Consider the following 24630-nt stretch of genomic DNA (forward strand, 5'->3'; position numbering starts at 1 on the left):
GCTCCAATTATGGGTCCAATGCCCCTCTTTATTCCCTGTAATCATCTACCCTATACAGCTGCTGCCAATGCTTCTCCCCCTTCTCCCTCCTCCTGCTTAGCACCCCTCCCTTCAGGAGGCGTGCTGCTGATGTTATCCTTACGTGCCTCCCCTTTGGCCCTTTCAGGGCTCTGTCCTTCCTGTGCTGGAGCCGTTCCCACCCGTCGGCAGTCTTTCCTCCGCTTCTCCCCAGCTGCCACACGTCCCTGCCTCCTCAGACCCTGTCATCACTCCATCCTTGGAAGTAAAGATAGCCAACCTCCTTGGACAGGGAGATTGGCAAAAATTTCTCCCCACTGCATGCGAGCACCTATACTGCTGACACAGGACTGTAGTTTCGACACACCCAATTCTTTTGCTTGCATGCACAGAGTTAGTCAGGATGCTAACCCTTGGGTCAGCTCAGTCCTAATCTTGGATATTTCTAAAATGGAAATATCCATTTTTTCCCTTGCAAACCAGAATCTGCTGCACCCTGCTTTTCATGCCTGTCTTTATTACATGCTTTGTACCCTCTGCTCCATACTACTTCACTAGACTCTTGTCCTAGCTTACACTTACTCAAGCACAGCAGTCACCTAATTCTGAAAAATTATTTCAGATGAATATTACTGGCTGAGTTCAGATGCCAATCTCAGGCCTGCACACCAAGGGGACACCACACCACACCACACTGAGTGTTGGCCTAGTTCTTCAAAATTCCCACTACAGTAAAAATATTGTTTATCCGCCATTCATTCTCTACCACTTGCAGTATCATGCAAAAAGCAGCAGAAGGAACAGACAGATGTAGGGCACAGGGGAAGAGGCTTCATTTTACAGCTCTGAACATTTCCATTGGGGGAGCTGGAAATTCTACCAACTCCAAACTCTGAAAAACATTAATAGTTAGAAAAATAATATCTTAAGCAACACTATCTCGAACGTTTAAATATTAGACTCACTAAAGTAATTTTGTGCCCTCGAGTCGGTGTCTCCTGGTTCTGTGATCTCCCACGCAGTATGAGATTATGCCTTTCAGCATCTTCCTATATCACTGTTGCACAATATAGGTGTTTCCCATAGTCTGGGAAATATACAAATTGGGATTTGAACCAGCAACCTCTTGCTCGCTAGGCAAGTCATTCCCCGCTGAGCCATTAGGTGGCTTATTAGTATGATTAATATCCTCCACTGGTAGACCTGATTATGCTATACCCATACTACCATATATATAAGCAAAAGCCTAACAGAGGGTGAAGTTTATGTAAAAGAACTGTGGTTTAAAGAAGGCCTCCAGACCTCCACAACACTAGGCCATAACAATTTAGGTTGAACGATTAACTGTGGTGTGAGCTTCTTGCCAAAAAAGGAAACCATTCACTGAGATAACACTCAGGTCATGAAAGAATGGTGGAAAATGAGACTAATCTGAAATGTCACTTTTTACAACTTAGCTAGCAGCCCATGGGGAAATCAAGGTATTTATTCCATATCAAGATCACAGAGTAGCCGTCCTCGCATCATGTATTGGTACCCTCACATGCTGGTGCTGAATATAAACATATTTTAAATAAAATAGAAAGCATTCAAAGTATCAAAAGCTATCAAGTTACAAGCGATCACAATTAAAGCTCTTGCAGCCTTTTCAGCAAATTCACTGAAATACCTGTGATAGGTTTTAATCTCCGTAGAACAGAAGATGGTCTTCTCATATCTGCAAGGAACTTGTACAAATCTTCATCACTCAATCGGTCACCTTCCTATTATTAAAAAGAAAGGCATAAAATAATTTTCAGTTGTGCACTTGAGGTGGTGGGGAGCTATCCTTTCACATTTCCTTATTGTCACCCTTTATATTCCAAGTTTTTTAAAAACTGCTTGTATAAGAAAATAACCAAATATAGAAGGCCCTATATTTAAGACCAGCTCTTGCCAAATATTGAGAGGAGAACTGGTCTTGTGGTAGCAAGCATGAAGTGTTCTCTTTCCTAAGAAAGGAGACCTGCCAGAAGCAAGTGTAAAGGTATCAGGGGGAGCAGAGCCATTTCATCTACCTTGCTGGGACTCACCATCTAGTCCCTCTGCCTCCTGTGGACATTCCAGCACAGACGGAGTACAGCCTGATTGTTGGCTACCAAATTCCAGCTGGCTGATTGCCAGCCTCCCTGATTGCTGAGCTTTACCACCTGCTGCCTGTCCTGGGAGCTGCTTGTGAGAGGGGTGGCTTCTGGGGCTTGCAAGCTTAAAAGCAAAACTTGCCAGCAAGCTTAAAAGCAAGGAGGCTCGCCAAAGGCATAGCCATCAGGCCGCCAAATGGGGGAAGGCCTTTGGGACTGGGCCTTTGGAGATAGGACTGAGGGCTGGGTGTTTGGATTGGGCCAGGCCTTTTGCAGACATGTGTTTGGGCTCTCTTGAGTGGGATGGTGCTGGGGGGGTGTCTGGCAGTTCGGGGGCAGCTATTACTGTAGTGGTGGGGAATAGAAGAATTGGTGCTGGCAGACCAGCTGGCCATTATGGGGGGAAGAGAAATCGGTAATTTAGTAACTGTTTCCACTTCCAACTGCTCTGTCAACTCTCAGGCCTTGGGGAGCAGCTCCAACAACCCACAGAATCTGTCCTTGCTCCTCTGCAATGCCAGGTCAGTTCAGAATAAGACCGAAATGGTCCACAATTTGATTGTGGACGAGGGAGCTGACCTGGCATGTATAACTGAGACCTGGTTGGGGGAGGCGAGTGGTCCAGTGTGGGCTCAGCTTCTCCTACCAGGTTACTCTGTTGTGGAGCAGGCCAGGGGAAGTGGGCGGGGGGGTGGAGTGGCTGTGGTCCATAAGAATACCATTTCCCTCACTAGGGCCCCTGTGAGACAGCTGACTTATACTGAGTGCATATCTGTGAGGCTGGGAACTAGGAATAGATTGGGGATTCTCTTGGTGTACCGCCCACCCCACTGCCCAATGGACTCCCTAACTGAGCTGACGGAGCTAGACGCGGGGTTGGTGTTGGAGTCTCCTAGACTTTTGGTGCTGGAGGACTTCAATATCCACTTTGGGGCTGGCTTATCTGGTGCGGCTCAGGAGTTCATAGCGGCCATAATAACTATGGGCCTATTCCAATTAGTTTCTGAACCAACTCATGTTGCTGGCCATGCACTCGATTTGGTCTTTTGTTGGGATCAGGGGGGTGTTCCGTGGGTGGGGGATCCAGTGGTTTCCCCATTGTCACGGACAGACCACTACCTGGTTAAGGTTGGACTCACAGCTGCAATCCACCCCTGCAGGAGCGGTGGACCTATTAGGATGGTCCGTCTAAAAAGGCTGCTGGACCCAGGGGGATTTCAAAAGGCCTTGGAGGATTTTGATATTGGTGAGGCCGATGATTCTGTCAATGCCCTGGTGAGAACCTGGAATAGGGAACTCAACAGGCAGTAGACATGATTGCTCATAAGCATCCCTTCCAACCTGCTGCAAAAATGGCCCCTTGGTATACTGAGGAGCTGCGGGGCCTGAAGTGGTTGGGTAGGCAACTAAAGTGCAAGTGGAGGAGAACTCTGCTCGAATCTGACAGGATTCAACATGTGACCCATTTGAAGACTTATGCGGTGGCAGTGCATGCTGCGAAAAAGAGATTCTGGTCTGCGCGCATTGCGGCTGCAGGTTCACGCTTGGCGGAGCTATCCCGGGTTGTGAGGAGTTTGGTTTCTGCGCCTTCTACTTCCAATCAGTCCCTGGAGTTGCTCTGCTGTGATGCCTTTAATGGGTTCTTTGCAAATAAGATCTCCTGTATTTGGGCTGACTTGGACTCCACTATTTCCGCAAGGTCTATCGAGGAGGTGTCCAGCGATCCCTCTTGCAGCATTAGATTGGATCAGTTTCAATCTGTGACTCCTGAGGATGTGGACAAGCTGCTTGGGGCGGTGTGGCCTACCACCTGTTCTCTGGATCCTTGCCCAACTTGGCTGCTTCTATCCAGCAGGGAGATTGTTGGAGGTGGCCTAGTTAATATCATAAATGCATCGCTGAGGGAGGTAGGGTGCCCCCCTGTCTGAAGGAGGCAATGGTTAGACCACTCTTAAAGAAGCCTTCCCTGGACCCCTTAGCGATGGACAGTTACAGGCCTATCTCCAATCTCCCTTGGCTGGGCAAGGTGATTGAGAGGGTGGTGGCCGACCAGCTCCAGGCAGCCTTGGAGGAAACTGATTATCTAGACCAGGGCTTCTCAACATTGGGTCCCCAGATGTTATTGGACTTCAACTCCCATAATCCTCAACCAAAGGCCACGGGGCAGGGGATTATGGGAGTTGAAGTCCAATAACATCTGGAGACCCAACGTTGAGAACCCCTGATCTAGACCCATTTCAAACTGGCTAGAGCTGGCTATGGGGTTGAGACAGCCTTGGTCAGCCTGATGAATGACCTTTACCGGGGAATCGACAGAGGGAGTGTGACTCTGCTGGTTCTTCTGGATCTCTCGGCAACATTTGATACCATCGACCATGGTATCCTTCTGGATCGCCTGGGAGAGTTGGGGATAGGGGGCACTGCTTTGCAGTGGTTCCGTTCCTATCTCTCGGGTAGATTTCAGATGGTGGAGCTTCATGACAGTTGCTCCTCGAAACAGGAGCTGCTATATGAAGTCCCTCAGGGCTCCATTCTGTCACCAATGCTTTTTAACATCTACATGAAACCGCTGGGTGAGGTCATCAGGAGATTTGGTGCAGGGTGTTATCAGTATGGTAATGACACGCAAATCTACTTCTTTTCATCTTCAGGAAATGGCACTCATTCTCTAAACGCCTGCCTACAGGCAGTAATGAGCTGGATGAGAGATAACAAACTGAAGCTGAATCCAAGCAAGACGGAGGTGCTCATTGTGGGGGCTCAGAATCTGAGGGGTGAGTTAGATCTTCCTGTGCTAGATGGGGTTACACTCCCCCAGAAGGAGCAGGTGCGCAGCATGGGAGTACTGCTGGACCCAGGCCTCACCCTGGTATCTCAGGTGGAGGCCATGGCCAGGAGTGCTTTCTATCAGCTTCGACTGATTCGACAGCTGCGCCCATTCCTTGAAGAGGATGACCTCAAAACAGTGGTGCATCAGCTGGTAACCTCCCGGCTTGACTATTGCAATGAGCTCTACGTGGGGCTGCCTTTGTACATAGTCCAGAAACCAGTTAGTTCAGAATGCAGTAGCCAGATTGGTCTCTGGGGCAACTCGGAGAGAGCATATTATGCCTGTTTTGGAACAGTTACACTGGCTGCCGATATGTTTCCGGGCAAAATACAAAGTGCTGGTTATTACCTTTAAAGCCCTGAATGGCTTGGGCCCGAGATATCTTAGAAAGCGCCTTCTTTTACACGATCCCCACCGCACATTAAGGTCATCTGAGGAGTTACCACTGGTTCTCCAGTTACCAGTGGTTTGTTTGGTGACGACTCAGAGGTGGGCCTTCTCTGTAGCTGCTCCCAGGCTGTGGAATGCATTCCCGGCAGAAATTCTTAATTTTAATTCCTTACTGTCCTTCAAAGGAGCCCTTAAAACCCATCTGTTTGGCCTGGCCTTTCAGGGTTTTTAATTTGTTTTAACTGTTTTAATGTTTGCCCTGGTTCTCTAGCTGTTTGAATGTTTTAATTGGTTTTACGCTGTTTTTTAGTTTTTATTTTAATTGTTAACTGGTTTTACTTGTTTTTATTCTGTTGTAAACCACCCTGAGCCATTTTGGAAGGGCGGTATATAAATCAAATCAATCAATCAATAAGAAAGGTACGCGCTGGTTGCATTTGAATGGGAGAATACATGTGAGTACTGTAAAATATTCCCCTTAGGGAGTGGGGCGACTCTGGGAAGAGCATCCCCATGCTTGCATGTAGAAGGTTCCAAGTTTCCTCTCTGACATCTCCAAGATGGCGCTGAGAGAGACTCCTGCCTGAAACCTTGCAGAAGCTGCTGCCAGTCTGTGTAGACCAGGAATTATCAATGTTCAGTCCCCAGATGTTGTTGAAATTCAACTCCCATAATCCCCAACCAAAGGCCAGTGGGGCTGGGGATTATGGGAGCTGAAGTTCAATAACATCTGGGAACCCAACACTGACAATCCTTGGTGTAGACCACAGTTTCTCAACCGCCGGTCCCTGGACTGCTGCCGGTCCCCAGGGGGTTGAGTGCCGGTCCGTGCAAGTCCTTTAACACCCCCTCCTTTTCAAGCATGCCAGTCCTTTAACACCCTGGAAATTAGCTCCCTGGAGCTAATCTTTAACCAGGCAGCCTTCGCTGCAGGGCTCTGTCTTCCTCCAGAGTCCCAGACAGCCTTTTCTCACTCCCAGCTAATCTCTCCAGTCTCTTTGATGAGAGGAGATAGCGAGATCGAGTGACGTCACTGGTATGCAGCCGGTGGTAGCAGGGCGAGTGACAGTGAGTGCTTGGCTTGGCTGGAGTGCTGCATGCATAAACTCTGTTCTGAACTACTACAGAGGAGGAACAGAGGAAGGCAGGCAGGCAAAAGATAAGAAAACAAACAAAAGTAAGCAACAGTGCTGATCAAATGAAAAAAGAAGGGAAAGATAAGAAGAAAGAAAGGGGTGGGGGTGAGGGGCGGGCTGATCATGTACTGACTCAACAAAAGGGGATGAAGATCAAATAAAATGGGATTTTTAAAAGCAAGCATACAGGAGAGAACAAGTACAATCTGTGTGAACTGAGAAATAAAATGTGGAGGGGGGGATGAGGAAGATGAAGAAAGGGGTGGCTAGGGTAAGCTACTGACTTACCAAAAAGGGGATGAAGCTAACAAACTGGGATTTTTAAAAGCAAACATGCAGGCAGGACAGAGAACTAGTGCAATGTGTGTGAACTGAGAAAACCAGTGGAAAAAAGAGCTCACGAGAAAGGGGATGGAGTGGGGGCTGGGTGTAGCAAGGTATGAAATGGTGAATAGAGGAGAGAGAAGGAGGGAAAGGAGGATGAAGAAGAGACCCACTAAAAGTCTTCCCACTCATGTGTGAGTACATAGTACTCCCCCCTCCCTTAAACCTCTGCCTAAAAATCATTACAGTTGTAAAAACCTGGATATATATGAATGTGTGGTATGAAGGGTTAAATCTCCCACCCCATTCCCTGTGGTTTACTTTCCTAATGTGGATGCCATATTGATGTGTAAAGTTCATTACCATAACATTACCTTTTCAAGGTAATGAGTGTTTTAGTTCTGAGTGTACTGCTTGGAGGTTTTTTGGATGATGTTTGGTTACAGACTTCCAGTATGATATGAGATGTCATGTTTTAAGCTTCCTATCAATTAAGTTGATAAGCTGGTTTTATGGTAGCAAACATGCATTGTCCCATTTGCTAAGGAGAGCAAGGGCAGTGATTACCAAATGAAGAGAGGAGGAAAGCTGGAGGGGGAGTACTATGTGTGTAAGAGAGAGTACTATTTTAAAAGAAATATTAAATTACTATTTTTATGCATTTAAGAAGCAAGATATTTTATGTATACAGGAACTTGACACAAGTTCCTGCCTGCATGTTTATATGCAAAATAGATAGATGAGGAGTAAGAAAAGACAGAATTGGAAGAATGGAGTGTAAGGTTGCAACCTGTTTTTAAAATATGGTAATGTTAAATCTGGACTGGACAAATCTCAGGTGCCAGGGAGCCATGATGTCTCATCCTTTCCTCCCTCCCCCTTTTGAGCCAGAACTTCAAAAGTTAAATATTGATTAAATTCATTTTCATTAATTTCACTTTGATTTAATTGATTGATTAAGTGTTATTTTAATAATCAGCACCCTAAAAATTGACCTCGGCCCCCATGAGCCAAGTCACGGTCAGTTTTGGCCCATCAGGACATTTGAGTGGTGAACACCTGTACTAATAGATAAACTTGAAACCCCTTTGTTAACTGCTGGTCTGGGACTAGAAACTGTACACAAAAAATGTAGCGGTCCTTGAAACTCTGCATGACGAAATTAGCGGTCCTTGATTCCAAAAAGGTTGAGAAACACTGGCACTGTAGACAATACTTAGCTAGATGGACCAGTGGTCTGACTAGGTATATGGCAGCTTCCTATGTTCCTATTATGGAGCTAATGTTTTCTAAAAGTCCCACAAAATCTGAAACAGCAAAATTGGAGTAGTGGACCTAATTTATTTTTTTTAAGGTTTCCGGGAAAGCCTGGGGAAGGGGCTGCCCATGATAGCCACCTCTGTTTTGTTATCATCCCTGCTCCACATCTACTACCAAATCCTCCTTCCTGAGGGCCAAGAACGAAGCACGCTCAGAGTATGCTGCAGTCATGGAGGGAGGCAGCCTGCCCAGGCTGAGTGGTTCAGGGACCTTGGCTGGTTCGGCATGAGAGTGAATATGAATTTACGCTGGGCAAGTCTAGTGGGTGATGGCTGCTGGCATATGGCAACAGTTGCTATTAACAGTAGATGAGTCACTCATGGCAAGGCAACAGACACTGCCGTGAGCACAGCCAGGAACAGGCATACTGGGCAGTCAACCAACTTAGTTATCACAGAGGTAGTTAAAGGGGTTTTCCCAACTGGAAAACTCATAAATGACAAACTACTCCGTGACAACTATGTTGGTACACAGGGTAGTCATCTGCGGACAGATGGAACTGCAAGAAATGAACCTGCAATATTTGAGGGTCTCCTGTACCATGTTTGTGATGGTTGTGATATGCATTTGTGGTTTTTCTCTCATTTTAGTTATGACATATTCCTTGCTAACTGGGCAAAGAGGCACACTTTAATGTGGTGGTTCTCATATGCAGTAGGGGGAGAGCAACTGTCCCTATTCTGTCCAGTATAGTATCTCTCCAGTGGTGTCTCCTTTATAGTTTTTTAGATTGTGAGCCCTTCTGAGACAGGGAGGCTATTCCCACGATTGCCCAAAAGCAGGCTAAGGGAGCCCAGCCTGCTTTGGGGCAATCATGTGCTGCAACGGGAGCCATGCAGCTCCCAGCAGCTAGCCACATTAAACCCCCTCCCCTTAAATGAGGTTAATGGAGTGATGACCTTGGGGTTTGCTCGTGTACTGCCGTGGCATGTGGCGACACACAAGTAGACCCCTGACCGGGACGCTGCAAGCAGCCTCCCGGGCTTGGGGGTCTCTCCAGGATGCCCTGCGCACTTGCGTAGGGCATCCTGGCACCCCCGCTGGCTCCATGACAGATCCAGATGCCTAGAGAGGAGGCAGTGATCGTCTACAGGGAGGTAAGTGCTTTTAGGCTTCCTCCCCACAGAAGACAGTAGCCTCCTGCAGCAATCGTGATGATCGCTTCAGAGCTTCATTTTCTCATACTTTTGAGAAACTCTTTTGCTTTTGGAACTCTTGTTATTGTTGAAAAGCAGTATATAAATATTTTTAACAAAAACAATATTATTTTCTTATGACAGGAAAGTAGCTCTGATTCTTGTTTACAGTAAAACCGGCCTTAAATAGAGCTTAGCACCAATAACAACCAACTAATATGAGGAGAAAGGGAATTACCACTGCCACCGTGTATTTTCCTTTTAAACCTGAAAGGAGTCATATCGTTCTGACTGCTCTCTTCAACTGATTTCATATCAGTGCAATTCCCCTAGGGTCAGCAGTCACTCCTATCTCACACAAGCATGTAAGAAAATAATCAGGACCATTGGGTCCACAAAAGCATGCCAGAGCCTCCAGCACTCCATAAGGAATACAATGGAATATGTAACAAAAGGGCCACACGTATAAAGAACAAACCAAAACTAGTAATAAACCATGTGCAAACGGAAAATATATATAAAGATGCAAATTCAGAAATTAAATAATTATATATATATATATATATATATATATATATATGTGTGTCCTAAATTCTATAAATATATCTCTTAATAAATGTACATATTTCAAAAGAACACAAAGAAATGTTCAAAGTTGCCCAGAGCACAGAATAATGAAGATGGTAAAAATATTCCAATCTTGCTTAATCAGTATGAAGGACTATGATGTTACAACAGAACACCAAAACAAGTTCACTATTTCCCAAAGTACATAAATTTATAGGAGATGTTGGCAAAGTTCCATTCCTCTAAAATCAGCATAGAGAAATGTGCTGTAATGATAGTCCGTTCTATTATCTAGAGCATGTAAGGATAATAATTCTTTCGCTAGTAGGTCCGTAGCATAGAGAGATGTGTTGTAATAATAGTCCGTTCTGTTATTTGAAGCTTGTAATAATAATTCTTTCGCTAGTAAGTCTTTAAAAACTGTCCGGATATTCAGTATTTGCCGAGGCTTCCTCATGAAGGACCTATCAGCTCTGTGTTCATTCTAAGGAAAGTATTTTGTATGTAGCACAGCAATGTTAAAATATGAACAGTTTTTCTTCCTGTATGTTGCAATAATCAGACCACATTGCAGAAATACGTCATTTGAAGTTGAGCAAGACTACAATGGAGTAATTGGCTTTTAAAAATGCAACCTGATTCTATAAGATTTTTGCACTGAGGTAACCATTCACAGACGTCAGTGTATGAATATTTTGTTAGTCTGGATGTCAGCCATGGTTATTATATTTTATTTATATCCAGCCTTTAAAATATACTTTCTCAAAGCACATTTAATAATAATACCACAAGCAAGTTTTACAATAGTAGTTAATAAAAAATTGTTCATGCTGTTTGGGTTTTTTAAAAAAATTTCATTCCCCAGCTATCTAGAGATTTTAGTAGTAAACTGCTTTTTTCCTCCAATATACTCTGTGTTTAGGAATCAGAATATAGAATTTTAGGTCAAATGTAGTTACTTCAGCAGTCAATAGGACTGAGAATTAAAAACGGGGAAAGAACAATACTCTTGCTAAACGCATATATTATTTAACCGTTGCCAAAGTAATCTTGATTTTTAAAAAGTCCAGTAATTAGTATCTTAATTTATTATTAATATAAACTACTATTTGACTGTGAAAGAACTAAAACAGAACAGTTTTGAATACTGTTCAAAATCAAACTACATTTGATTTTCAATTGAAAACAAACATACATTCTCAATTTATCATGAACATATCCATGGATTGCTGCTTATCGGGATCCTGAGGAGACTCATGATCTCCAAATCCTCATTTAAAACACTCTGATTTGCTTCTGTGCACAAACCAAAGAGTAATACTATATTAACCAGGCCTTTCAAGTCAGTAGGCCAAGGTGCAGACCATGCTACTAACACTGCTACAGTGACACAAAGGAACATCAATCTTGCATAATCTCTGCAATCCTATCTTGCCTGTCACTCCTGAATGACCTGACTAGCTTCGAGATCTGAAGGACAGTATTAAATACTTTCTACATAGTGACCTGGTATCTACTCTCCTGATATTATTTACTTGCTGCTTCTAACCTGCCCTGACGATATGCGTGTATTCTTATCCCTGACCAAACAACTGCCTTACCAGGCAATCTACTGACCCCCAACTAGGCACTATATTATTTATTTAGAATGTTGCTTTTCCTGTCTTGAAATCTGTTCATACAGACAAACCTTGCCATACATGGCCCTGACATCCGTGGTTCTGCATATATGCAGTCGGACAATTGACACTTTGGTATATGCAGGGGGAAGGGGTTAAATTTCGTGCATCCATGGCGTTGGGGTGGCCAGAAATAATCTTTGAGATCATTTCCAACCACCATTTGGAAAAATGAGCCACTTTGTAGCTCATTAAAAAAAAAAATCTGCAAAAAAATCATAGAAAAATGGCAGGCTTTTTACTTTGCGGGGGGCATTGCACGACAGCTACAGCACAGTAGGACAATTTATTTTATTTCCACCATTTCTCGCCCTTTTTCACAGCCTCAGGAATGTAAACACACACACCCTGATTCCCATGTCCCAATATCCTGTTATCCGTCATTTTGTTACCCATGGAAACCTGCGGAAACAGAACCCCCACGGATAACGGGGTTCACCTGTAACGACAGCTTTAACATTACTGAACATTATTATTAAATGTTGTCGACTGAGATTCAGTTGGCAAGCACTAGACACAGGGCCTTCTTTGTTGTGACTCCTTGGCTCTGGAATGCCCTCCCAAAGGAGCTTGGTTTCTCTCCTTCCCTCAGGATTTTTTTTTTTTAAACTTAAAACTCATTTGTTTAGAGAGGCTTTTTAATGCCCAACTTCTCCCTGTATCTGATGGGTTTTTAATGGGGTCTCTTTCAAGTTGATCCATTAATGTTATACTGTTTATTATTTCATCTGTTTTGCTGTTTTGTTTTTAACTTCATACTGTTTTATTGTTTTATATGTTTTGCTGTTGTTGTGAGCTGCCTCAAGCAGTATTGCACTGGAGGAGCAGGTTATAAATATTTTAAATAAATAAATATTAGACCAAAAATGCTTACAGCTTTGTCAGCTATAACCCAGACCTCATGTACTCTGTGCTAAAATAAATAAATAAATGGTGATTCTGTGCCACAGTAATTCAAATTCTGTACCAAGAGAAACTGAATGGGGCCTTCTGAAAGTTATACAAATTAAGCAGATTCCTCATATTTTGTATTATTTATTCTAATTCTGCATCCTCTCTAACTCCTGATATTTCACCAAGTACTGCCAATACATTTTCCAAGTATATCTTCATATCTTTAAAATTACAGATTTGTTTTGTTTAAGTAAACTGACATTATTAAAAAAAATCTGAATTCTGTTCATTACCACATGCTGCACTTGTAAAGAATCTGAGAATGAAAACCTGGTCATAACCAGCATCTTGAGTACAGCCTAGAGGACATCAGCGAGTCAGTGCAAACCATACTGTCATGTAATGCTCCCAGCACTCTAACCACATCAAGAGGTGAGGTCACCAGACACAACCTCTTTTCAGCGCCATACTTAATTTCCACTCAAGTCCAATTGCTATCAGTTCTGCAAAGCAATTAGGAGCTTCTGCTATGTATGTGAGCCACCTAATGGTGCAGCGGGGAAATGACTTGATTAGCAAGTTAGAGGTTGCCGGTTCGAATCTCCACTGGTATGTTTCCCAGACTATAGGAAACACCTATATCCAGCAGCAGTGATATAGGAAAGATGCTCAAAGGCATCATCTCATACTGCGCAGGAGATGACAATGGTAAACCCCTCCTGGGGGGTCTGTGGTTGCCAGGAGTTGACACCGACTTGATGGCACACTTTACCTTTACTTTACTATGCATGTATTTATTTAACTAAATAAACTATAAACAGCTTAGGCCCTGAGTATTTAAAAGAACGACTTCTTTGCCATGAGCCCCACCGCCTGTTCAGATCATCCGGAGAGGTTCATCTGCAGGTGCCGCCAATTCATCTGGTGGCTACTCATGAATGGGCCTTCTCTGTTGCAGCCTCTGGACTTTGGAATGCGCTCCCTGTTGAGATAAAAGCCTCCCTATCTCTGGCAACTTTTAAAAAAGCACTGAAGATGCATTTATTCACTCTGGCTTTTAATTAGATCTATGGCTATTTTAATAAAATATTTATTTATTTATTTTAGTACTGGGTTTTAAATTTTTAATGTTTTAAATGATTTTAATTGTTAAGTAATTTGCTGTTTTAAATTATTTTTAATTGTAAACCGCCCAGAGATGCAAGTTTTGGGTGTTACAGAAATTAAATGAATGAATGAATGAATGAATGAATGAATAGAAGTTATATCACATACTACATACTTAACATAGTAAATACTTAACTATGTATTTACTATGTATTTAACCTCCTCTGTATTTATTCTCCAACTTCAGCCTCAGTCTACACCTAACCCTTTTTTCTCCCTTTCCAAAGTCAGATTCTATTATTCCAGAATCAGTTTGTTCATTGGGGCTTGTATAAAGTTTTAACATTATGAGGACTGCAATACTGTTTTAACATTGCTTTGGGATGATTCATATTCTCACCACCACTGATGCTGACTCAGTATCCACATCTGGTCAAAACCCAAATTATGTAGCCTATGACAAAAAAGATTGTTAAGAGCTAGATGGGGAAGAAGTGTTGCCATTTGGCCAATACATTACCAGAGTGAAAGAGCAAGGCCTTTGTATATCTGTTTGGACAAGGCTTAAGCACCTCCTAGACTCAGAGGAACCCAGTCTACTCCTGACAATCTGTTCAAGCTATTAATCCTTCTAGGGCTAAAGATATCCATATCAGTCTATAAAGCACACACTGAGATGGTGGCAGCAATGTTTCCTGCAATACCTGTTTAAAGAAGTTTGTCACTGTGAGGGTAGCTGGTCTAAAATTAGTTAGGTTGCAGGCTTCATCTCCGCTAGTGGTTCTTTCCAAGGAACGCCTGCCGACGATGCTGGAATTCCTTCTCTCTGACCAAGATCCTTTGCGTTCTTTAAAAACAAAAACAGGAAAACACAAAAGCAAAAAAAGCAAACTATATTTATTTTAGGAAGGCTACATGTGAAGATAACCACAGTTGTCAGAAACTATGTGAAAAGCAAGATACAACAGGGGGTTATGCTAAGACAACTGCACTCCTGAGGCATTAGGAAACCATGAAGCACAGCTGAACACTTCCGCTCCTCTCACAGCAACCGCACCCCAGTGCCTTGTGCCTATTATAAAAGTCTTTATCATGTCTAGATTTATGAATTTCTCCTGCTCAAAAAATGATGAAGTTGGCAGTTTGCGGGGGAGGGGAGGGAAGATGTTCAGCAGTGATTTCAGATGAGCTGTGCAGTTCACGACGATTAATCTACGCCTTTGGAAAATGCTCATCAGTCTGTAACACTCTCACAGACTTAGCATCCTGGTTTTAGAGAGCATAACAGATGGTTTACTAGTGAAATCCTTGGAAGATAAACCTATTTGTTATTTCGAGCTTGTCCTTTTTATTTCACCCTACTACAAAAGACTGGTGAGAAGAAGAATAGGTGGAACAAGCTGATATTGTGTATCAGAACAAATCAAAAGAATGCAAGAACCACTTTATAGCATCAGAGTGGTGGTCCATCTAACTTGGCCTCCTTGCTCCAAGAGCTGCCAGTACTAGATGCTACAGAAAAGTGCCAGGGGCTATAACTGACTTATGCTCCTATTTAATATTTATTTAAGATCAAGAAATTTGCTAGCATAGTATGGGATACAGAATTCACATGGTACAACCTTGTCCTGAGGGACTTAACCCATATTCAGACAAACAATAGAAAATTCAAGAAAAGTTAGGAAAGGCTATAGAAGACAGAGGAAGCAGCCCTGTAGAAAAACAGGATAAGAAATAAGAGCAGGTGAAAGCTGTGCAATATTTCAGTTCTTGGTATTAACTTACAGAAGACTCAAAAGTTAGGAAGAGAATAACTGTGCAGTCCTCTACACGACTGTACTGCCCCCAGAACAAATATAAAAGGATCTTTAAAATGTCCTGCCTGGAGAAAGCTAAAACACTGAAGAGAGGATTAAACCACAAGTCTCCTCTCTATGCTGTTCGCCATGTTCAGGTAGATTTTGATTGTTGTGTCAGAACTATACCATGCACCCTCATAACATTTCAATTGCTTCTTACTCCACAGCATTTAGCTATCTAAGTTCAATTTGGAATTCCTTTGAGAACATATTTAATACTTACCCCCTGTCGCAATTTCTACTTCTGTAGAGTCTCTTTCTAAACTTCCAGCACTGCTGACTATGTTCATTAAGTGAATGGCTGTCCATGCAAAAGGCATGCGATACTTGCCAAGTCTTTGGCAAAATTGGTCTGCCTGGCTTTTCAGCTTTTCCAGCTTTTCTTTGTTCTGCAAAAAGCAAAAATCCATATGCACAACATTAAATGATTTTTCAAATATTAATATTACCTGAACTAATAACACCTTCTTTCAGTGGAAACAACTAATGCTGAACTATGCATAATATTTTTAAGAGAAAACAGCACGTTTTAAGGGCTGAGAAGCTGAAATGTACCACATTTCTTTGGAGCAAAGAATATAATCACCACCAATTAAGAGATGGGGTGGGGGTGGGGAATAAAACCATGATTTGCTGAAGCTTTTGATCACAAGTGATCTATTCTTATTTTAATTAAGACCTTTTCTACTATTCTGCTGAGTCACATAATTGGGTCTGTGGTTTAAGTGTGCAAGAGAGTATGACAGGACCTTGCAATGGGTGAAAGTGGCAACCACAGAATTTGGCACTGAAGCAGTGATAGAATTCAAGGGAATTCTCAGAACACCTCTCCAAACAATTACAAGCTGCATAACAGCTACATAAGTAACATTTGCTGCAATCAAAAAAGATAGCAAGTTGATAAAAGCCACAGGCTTGCTCAATTTTACTATTATTTATTCAGAATCCTTTCCGTCCTTATGCCAAGAGTTCAAGGAATGTAATTTAAACTTCACAACAATTATCTATTAGGCCAAACCAAGAGAAAGTGCTTTGGTTCATATGCAATACCAAGCCATAGTTTGGCACTACACAATGAGTCTTGGTTGTGTGCATTGCCTCCTCCCCACTGCACACTCTTTCCTTTTATAATCTATGCTTTTCCTCCAAAGCAGAACTGCAAATCAGAATTTGACAGAGGTTTGCAATTCTGGTTTGGAGGGCAAGCCTAGATACTTGCAACAGCAGACTATGGTTTGCTATTTAAAAAGGAAGATCAGGATGGTAAATAGCAAAAGGACACGGGGCAGGGATGAAGCATGTAGTGGTTAGAGTGCTGGACTAGGACCGGGGAGACCCGGGTTCAAATCCCCATTCAGCCATGATACTAGCTGGGTGACTCTGGGCCAGTCACTTCTCTCTCAGCCTAACCTACTTCACAGGGTTGTTTTAAGGAGAAACTCAAGTATGTAGTACACCACTCTGGGCTCCTTGGAGGAAGAGCGGGATATAAATGTAAAATAATAATAACAATAATAACAACAACAACAACAACAACAACAACAACAACCAGAAATCACCATCAGCCAATTACAAAAAGCAACTTTACTGGGAACAGCCTATATTCTGCAACAATATCTATAACAGCAACAACATTGACAATAAAATTCAGCCATCCCATGTCCTTGGGAAGGACTCAATGTCTGGATAAAACAAACCAGTCAATAACACCTGTCTGACTGTGTAAACAAGAGATAATAAGCCAAACCATGATTTGGTGTTATTTCAAACTGGTTCAGGGAAATTCAGTGTTCCATTTACTGTACCACATCAGCAAATAAACACAACTATCTGAAAAGGACACAGTCTACATTTAGCTTAAAAACATTTAGGACCCTTACCTTTGCAGCATCTGCTTCTTTTAAAATCATATATGGCTCTGCACACTCCCCAATATCTCCCTGCTGTAATACTTTTTCCAGCTTGGGGGTGGGGGAGGGGAAAAAAGAGGCAGCAAATGTGATGGTCACATACAGCATAGACACAAACTCCCCACCACCACAACACATGAAGTCTTTCTTGGGCGCACCAGCAATATAAGCATAGTTTGTTTTGGAGTGCCTATTATTCTTCTGATATATTTTATTTTTGATTAATTTTTCAATTTTTAAAAATTGACTGTTTTAAAGACATACATATAAACATTTACAACACATTTTTCAAAAGTTTTTGTACAATCGTCTGAGGTTCAACATCATAATTTTATAATTTGGATGAATCTTTTAAGAGAGAGTATCTATGTAAAAATAAAAGATAATAAAAAGTACAAACTGGAAGGAAATCTTTATAATTTTGGCTTTGAAAAACTAATTTAATATTTTCACATACATGTTACACATTCATTATTCTTCCATATTTTTATTCTTGAACATTCTTTTATGATTTAACACAAATATTTTGTAACAATTGGAGTTATAAGATGTAATTATACGATGTAATTATAATTCCAATAAGGTTTTAGTTTAAGTACTTCAATATCAGAGTGTATAAGTTTTGTAACTGCACTAATGGCTGATTTTATGTAATCAAGTTGTGCATTTCAAATTCTAGAACAAGTATGGGTAAAAAATTATTTTGGAGTGGCTGACATCCAGACTAAGGAAGTGCCAGTACTATGTGAGATGTGGCAGTACTCCCAATGAGTTTCCAACTTATGCAGCTGGAACTCAGACTGGGGGAATTTCAGCAACTTCCCCTTCCCCCAGAAGTGCTTTGTACCACACAAAAATATGCCCCTAAAAAATGCACGGCCCTCAGGGACATATTTTTGTGTGACACAATGCATTTCCAGGGTAAGGGGAAGTCAGAGCACTTCCGGGGAAGGGAAATCCACCCCCTATGTGCAATCACTGCCAAGTTAGTCAAAGCGATCAAGAATACTGTGCTTCTCATACAGCACTTGCACTTCCTAGTCTGCAGGTTGTATTCTGAGTTTAGAATAGGGACACAGCTAATCCATAGTTTTTAAAAAAATGTTATTTGCTCTTTAATGTAGGATGGAATGAAAGAAAAACTGTCCCCAGAAAGATATTCATTCTCTGTGTGTGTGTGTAAAATATGCAAGTTATCTTAAAGAGAAAGGTTTTTAAATTAGGACTGTATTTTTTGTGATTATGGGCATTTTTAAACAATTAGATTCTTATATTTGGGTTTTTTAATTTTACTATATATGTTCATCTATGAATAGACCACCACCATAATTACATAAACACAACACCAAAAAGCCCTCCTATCAGAGATGTGTACGGAACAGGATTTGCATTCCATTCTGAGCTCAGAGTGTATTATTTATTTAACAAACTTATATACCGCCCAACACTTATGTCTCTAAGTTTCTAAGAACTTCCGTCTCAGAGAACATGAATCCTCGAAACATTCCATCGAAACAACCTGTCAAGCCAGTTTTTCTGACAGAACCACCTCATTCCAAGTCAGAACGTTTTGAGTGTTCCGGCCCATGAGGGTAGCATCAGGCTGCGGCGAGAGGTTACACTAAAAATGTTCCGACTCAGAATGGGGTTTTTCCATTTCAAGTTCTGTTTCGAGCTCAGGACACTTGAAGGTGTTTTCAAGGCACTTGAAGCCCATTTCAAGGCAGAACATTCCAAGATGGAAACATTCTACACATCCCTACCTCCTATTATTTAATATCACAAACAAAAATATGAAAACGCCTCTTGCAACTCAAAAATTAAATCAAACATTTACTAATTGACACACAAAGGATCAAAAAGAATTCTGCAAAGAACATGTTTCCAAAAATTAGGACATGTCTATTATAATGTATACATCTTAATACTACTCGGGTTGTTGTTCTTCATCAAAAACTTGAATAAAAGGGCCCCATATAAAGTAGAAATGTTTTCTGGTATTTGTATTTCTAAAGTTCTTTCACACAACTCAAGTCAGCTGTCTTGTAACTTGACACTAGCTCAGAGTGAGGTCAGAGTGAGCTATCTGGACTTAAGTCACTGTGGTTTTCTTTAGACATTAAACAAAATCCCAGGCAGCCTCTGCTGAAAGGAGAAAAAGGACAAACGCCCAACCTTAAACAATTCACCCCAGATCTTTCTTAAGACCCTGAAAAGACCAGACTGAACATTCATTTGAAAATGCACAGCTCCCTGTCCTCCTAATTTCTTTTTACTGCACTTTTTATCAATATCTTTTGTATATGATATTACACAATTGTACTGTTAATAATGATGTGATTCTGTCCACATACAAGCAGTAGAGCAACTGCCCACACTGCACAATCCATAAAGGGCTAATTCATCAAATATATCACTGGTGAAGGAAACAAGCACATGTACTTGAGGAGGAGCACAAGTAATCTAACATTTAGGAAAACACACTTGTTCCTAAAATTTAACCAAATTCATATTTTTAATCACCTCAATCCAGAAAGGTGGTGTACACATGGGAAGAGGGTTCCACATGCACATCTTCTACTAGATCATGAACTTCATATGCAAATGAGCACATTGAAGCACATTGCTTCTGCTGTTTCTGATGCTGGAATTTTGTATCCAGCATGGAGGATGCTTACAGTTTCCAGCAACAGCAGCAAACAGGTGGTCAGCACTCAGTTTGACAATGCAGATCCTCTGTGAGGAAGAAGCTGGATTTGTTCCAGGTTCAATCCTCCTTCCATGTGTGTGTCTGTCTGTATGTCTCCGTGTGCAAACTGACTTAGAAACCACCCAACCAACCTCGCCCCACCACAATTCTTTCAAAACAGGCAAATGACACTATCAACACTGACAGTACCAACCATCTATTGAGCACCTAGTCATGCATCATTAAGGTAGTATGGTTAGTTTTGTGAAGCAAGGATGTTCCTAAAACATTTCTTCTCACATTATCAAAATCGCATTCAGGTCCAGATTACACTTAAACAAGCATACAGCTAACTCACTAAGAAGCGGGGGGTGGGGGGTGGGGAGAGAAGCAAACACAGCCTGATTTCAAATGAGCACTCTGGGCAAAATGTACGTGACAACTGCATCTGTGACGTACCACAAGCTATTTTTCTGGCTTATTTACCTTGCTCATGTCCTTTTCCTTCTCACAGAGCAACTGAGGACCATTTTCAACAAATGACTGCTAGCTAGGCTCATCTCATTGGCTTTACAAGCACTAATGTGCAAGCACAAGCTCTTTTAGTTGGATACTGGTCTCAGTTGCATGATGTTAATCTTTTTCTCTCAACTTGTAAAAATCAACTGCTGTGAATATATGCAGATTCTGGCTTCAGAAGCTAGGCAATGAGACGTGTGCAAAATTTGAGAACAGAATCTCCTCTTAATGCTGCTGTCAATGAGCCTTCGCCCTTGCTTGGGCAATTTGGGACAATGGAATATGAATCTCAATCTTAACATATTTCCTAGGGCATTAGGAAATTCTTTTTCAAGAACTCTATTGCATTGTGAGTCTCCTAGGTGACTCTTCCCAGCTGAGGCACTGATCTATTGCTCCAGCAGCTTTCAGAGTTCAGCAAAGTTATAGAACTAAGGTAAGACACGGCAACGGAAACACTATGTACCCAACCACTTTAAAGCACACCCTGCCCCTTATGAGCTCAGAGAGCTGGTATCTGGTTCATGATGTTCTTCCACTAAGTATCAAACTGCCCGTATCCCCAGAGAATGGGGTACAACCATTGTTCCAATTTTTGTATAAGGTGATCATTCTGACCGATCTAATTATCAACCAATTGGCTTGATAATGTATTTTCAGCAAGCTATATGCTAGGCACTTTCATGGGAAATTAGTAGATTGGTTGGAGCAAGACCATATTCTGAGGGAGGAACAGGCTGGGTTTAGAGCAGGCCGGTCCACCTCGGGGCTGGTGTTGCAACATCTGGCTGAGAAATATTTAAGTAGTGCCAAGTCATCTTTTTTAAAGCTTTCATTGACTTTAAATCTGCATTTGATTCGATCTCTAGGGACCGGCTCTGAAGGAAGCTTGATACTACATAGTTGTATGCTTCAGGAGAATGCCACTTTTAGGACAATCCACAAGGCCAGCAGTCAGATGCTTTAATAACATAGAGGGGGATAAATCAGGGTGCAAGCTGGATCCCCATTTTTTAATATCTCTCTCTCTCTCTCTCTCTCTATATATATATATATCCCTCCCCACTGGTAATTGCCTTGATAATCTTGATTCCCACTCCCCCTAAACTCACTAACAAATCCATATCAATTTTGTTATATGCTGATACGGTTATTCTCTCGCAAACCCCCATTGGGATGAGGAGAACCCTATGGTCCTTGGCCCACTGTTGAAAAGAAGAACATTAATTTCCTCAAGACCAAGATATTGTTAGTGGTCAAAAGGCCAACTAAACATAAATGGCAGATTGGGGGGGGTGTTTTCTGGGCCACTGCTTCCTGGTAGGCCCAGATTGAGCAGGTAATAGCTAATGCCCAAAGGAGCACCATTTCTATCATCATTTTTTTTCAATCTAGAGGGGGTGACTTCATTCCAGCTGTCGTTAAAGTGCTGGCAGCAAAGGCCCTAACTCAGCTCCTATATGGTGCTCAGCTCTGTACATATTGCAATTTTGTTCTCAGTGGCAAGATTTGTACCTAATGCTGTACTGCAACTGGAAGCAGGTCTCATTAAGGCAGAGGCCAGTGCCTGGCTCCTTTTTAATATCTGGTTAAAATTAATATTCTTCCCTGCTGGCCAGGCACCACTCACATTGACTGACAGTTTTCAATCTACTTGGAGCAGGCTTTTGCAGGTTGGTACATACAGGTTTTCTCCTAATTTATTAATCTCCTTGGGTTATGACAATGCTAAACAAATTGTTTAGCAATGTATCCAAGATGTGAACAACAGAAGGATTTAAGCTTGGCCACTAGTAGTAACAGCCCTGGTGGGTTCCGGATCTTAAGCCAGCCAGTTATCTCACTAGTCTGAAAATCTTGAACAGCAGAGAGCATTTTTGATGGCATGCTTTGATGCGCTCCCATCTGCGGTTCTAGAGGGCAGATATCGGAAAACTCCACTTATTGACCGAAAATGCCCATATAGCATATAGGAAATTGAAAATGTGGTGCATGTGCTTTTATATTGTCCATTCTATCAGGATATTTGCATCACTTTTATTGCCCCTCTTTTACTGAATATGCCAGGCAAATCAGCTGAGTTTTATACCTCTTTTCTTCTTGCAGTTCGGAATCCATCAACAACATTTAGTATGGCCAAATTCTGTGCCACAGCCTGCAAGATCAGGCAAGAGTTGATTCAAGATATTAATTATAACTGAAGTTTTAAGGAGTATAACTTTTTTACTTAAATGAAGTATTTTGATGATTATTACTGTACATACGATATAGATTTTTAAGATGAGTAGTAGCAAGTTCGTTAAGGTGGCTACTGGTGAGGATATGCTGTGAGGGAGCTCCTGTCTGGTGCTGAATTCCTGCTCTGTTTTCATGGCGCTAAACCATCTTTCAATATGAATGTGAATATGGGCTCTCTTTATTTCTCCTTCAAGTAACTTAGGACAGCAGTATTTGGCTCCTACATGCTGTGCTATCAGTTTCTGCCTCCTTTCTAGAAGCAGTTAATATTTTCTATAAACTGGGACATGAACCTGTTGCTCGGTCTCACATTTGTTTTCTTTTTCTTTTTTAAGGGGGAGGAGGTGTCTTACCTTCCCTTCTCATATATTTTATGCCTTTCCTTTTAAAATCCATCTTTGTTACAATCTTCCCTCACAGTCCTGGTTCTTACAGAAGCTCTGTTACTACAAACACTCTGACTTCTGGTGCATGCTTATTACAGTTCCTTGCGATAATATTTTGAATATCTATAGATATTATTCATCAATTCTTTCCCCCCAAATTATAACTAAAACTTATAATTTAAGTTATAAATTAAGACTTAAATTATAACTTATAATTTAAGTCTGCTGCCCTTGGATTGTTGTTTCCATAATAAAGTCTTTTTCTGTCTTATTATTTATGCTATTTATTCCAAAATTAATTCCAACAATTGTCTGGCCTTTGGGTAAGTGTGCAATATGGGTTCTCCTCCTCATTCCTTTTTGATACTCTCATTTCATGTTATTTTGAATACCATGGCTGTTAATATTCTCAGCTGGAATACACAGGGTTTAGGCAGTCCAGCAAAGCACAGACAGGTACTGACCCAGCTTTTAAAAAATGCATACTGAAGTGGCATTCCTGCAGGAAACCCATTTGCACCCTGTAGATAAAGGCAGAACATGTAAAGATTGGGTCGGTGAAGCTTTTGCCAGGTGGTTTTTTCCAAAAGGTCCAGGGAAGTAATGATTTTGATTAACAAGAAATTGACTTGGCAGATAATGAAAGAAATAACGGACCCAAACAACTGCTTTCTGATCATGATTGCAAAAACCCCATCCACCAATCTGGCTCTAATGAATGTATATGGCCCAAATATAGACTCTCCAGACACATTCCACTCGTGCATATGCCACATCCTATCTATAGAATATGACAATTTAACAATTGGTGAGAATTTTAATGAAATATTGGATCCTCTTTTAGATCAAAACACCCACCTGCCCCGCCCACATTACACTCCTCAGTCAGATCAGCTCTACATTCATATATGACTGATTTTACTCTGGTTGACATATGGCAGGTATTACACCTAAAGGCAAAGACTACTCATTTATTCCTACTATCTATAAGAAATGTTTTAGACTGGACTATATTTTAATCCCATCTTCATTCGTTCCTTTTGTTGTCTATAGAAACATTGATGCTATAACCATTCAAACCATGCTCCAGTAACTTTAAATTTCCAATTAGACCCATCGTATCCCAGATCTTCGAGATGGCACTTCAATACTTGTCTTTTAAACGGTCCAAGTTTCAAAAGCCAAATAGAAATAGAACTGAGGGTATTTATTGAACTGAATATAGGCTCCCCCTCCTACAGAAGCCATTGTATGGGATATTTATAAGGCTTTCATTCAAGGTTGTATTATATCCATCACTTCCTATAGAAAAGGTGCCAAGACAGTGGGAAATGGAAATTCAAATTAAGACTCATTATGCCTCTAATCCATCTCCATCGCTCTATCACGATCTCATGCATGCTAAATTTGAATTGAACAAATATTATGCCTCCAAGGCAGAATAGGTCCTAACCTGCACTAAACAAAGGTATTGGGAGCATAGTGAACGTGTAAGCAAACTCTTAGCA

General features: G+C 41.5%; 1 protein-coding gene across 14 annotated transcripts in view; it reads right to left on the bottom strand.

Annotated features, from left to right (window-relative positions):
* DOCK7 (dedicator of cytokinesis 7) overlaps positions 1-24630 on the bottom strand; it is a 212440-nt gene that overhangs the window by 113113 nt on the left and 74697 nt on the right. For all 14 annotated transcript variants that reach the window (XM_053248313.1, XM_053248310.1, XM_053248309.1 and 11 more), the window contains exons 10-13: positions 17261-17341; positions 15604-15769; positions 14226-14368; positions 1688-1781 (exon numbers count right to left, since the gene is read on the bottom strand). In XM_053248313.1, the coding sequence (XP_053104288.1) occupies positions 1688-1781; positions 14226-14368; positions 15604-15769; positions 17261-17341 (484 nt within the window). The remainder of the gene's footprint in view (positions 1-1687; positions 1782-14225; positions 14369-15603; positions 15770-17260; positions 17342-24630) is intronic.

Source organism: Hemicordylus capensis, chromosome 4 (assembly GCF_027244095.1).
Source record: "Hemicordylus capensis ecotype Gifberg chromosome 4, rHemCap1.1.pri, whole genome shotgun sequence".
Taxonomy (NCBI): domain Eukaryota; kingdom Metazoa; phylum Chordata; class Lepidosauria; order Squamata; family Cordylidae; genus Hemicordylus; species Hemicordylus capensis.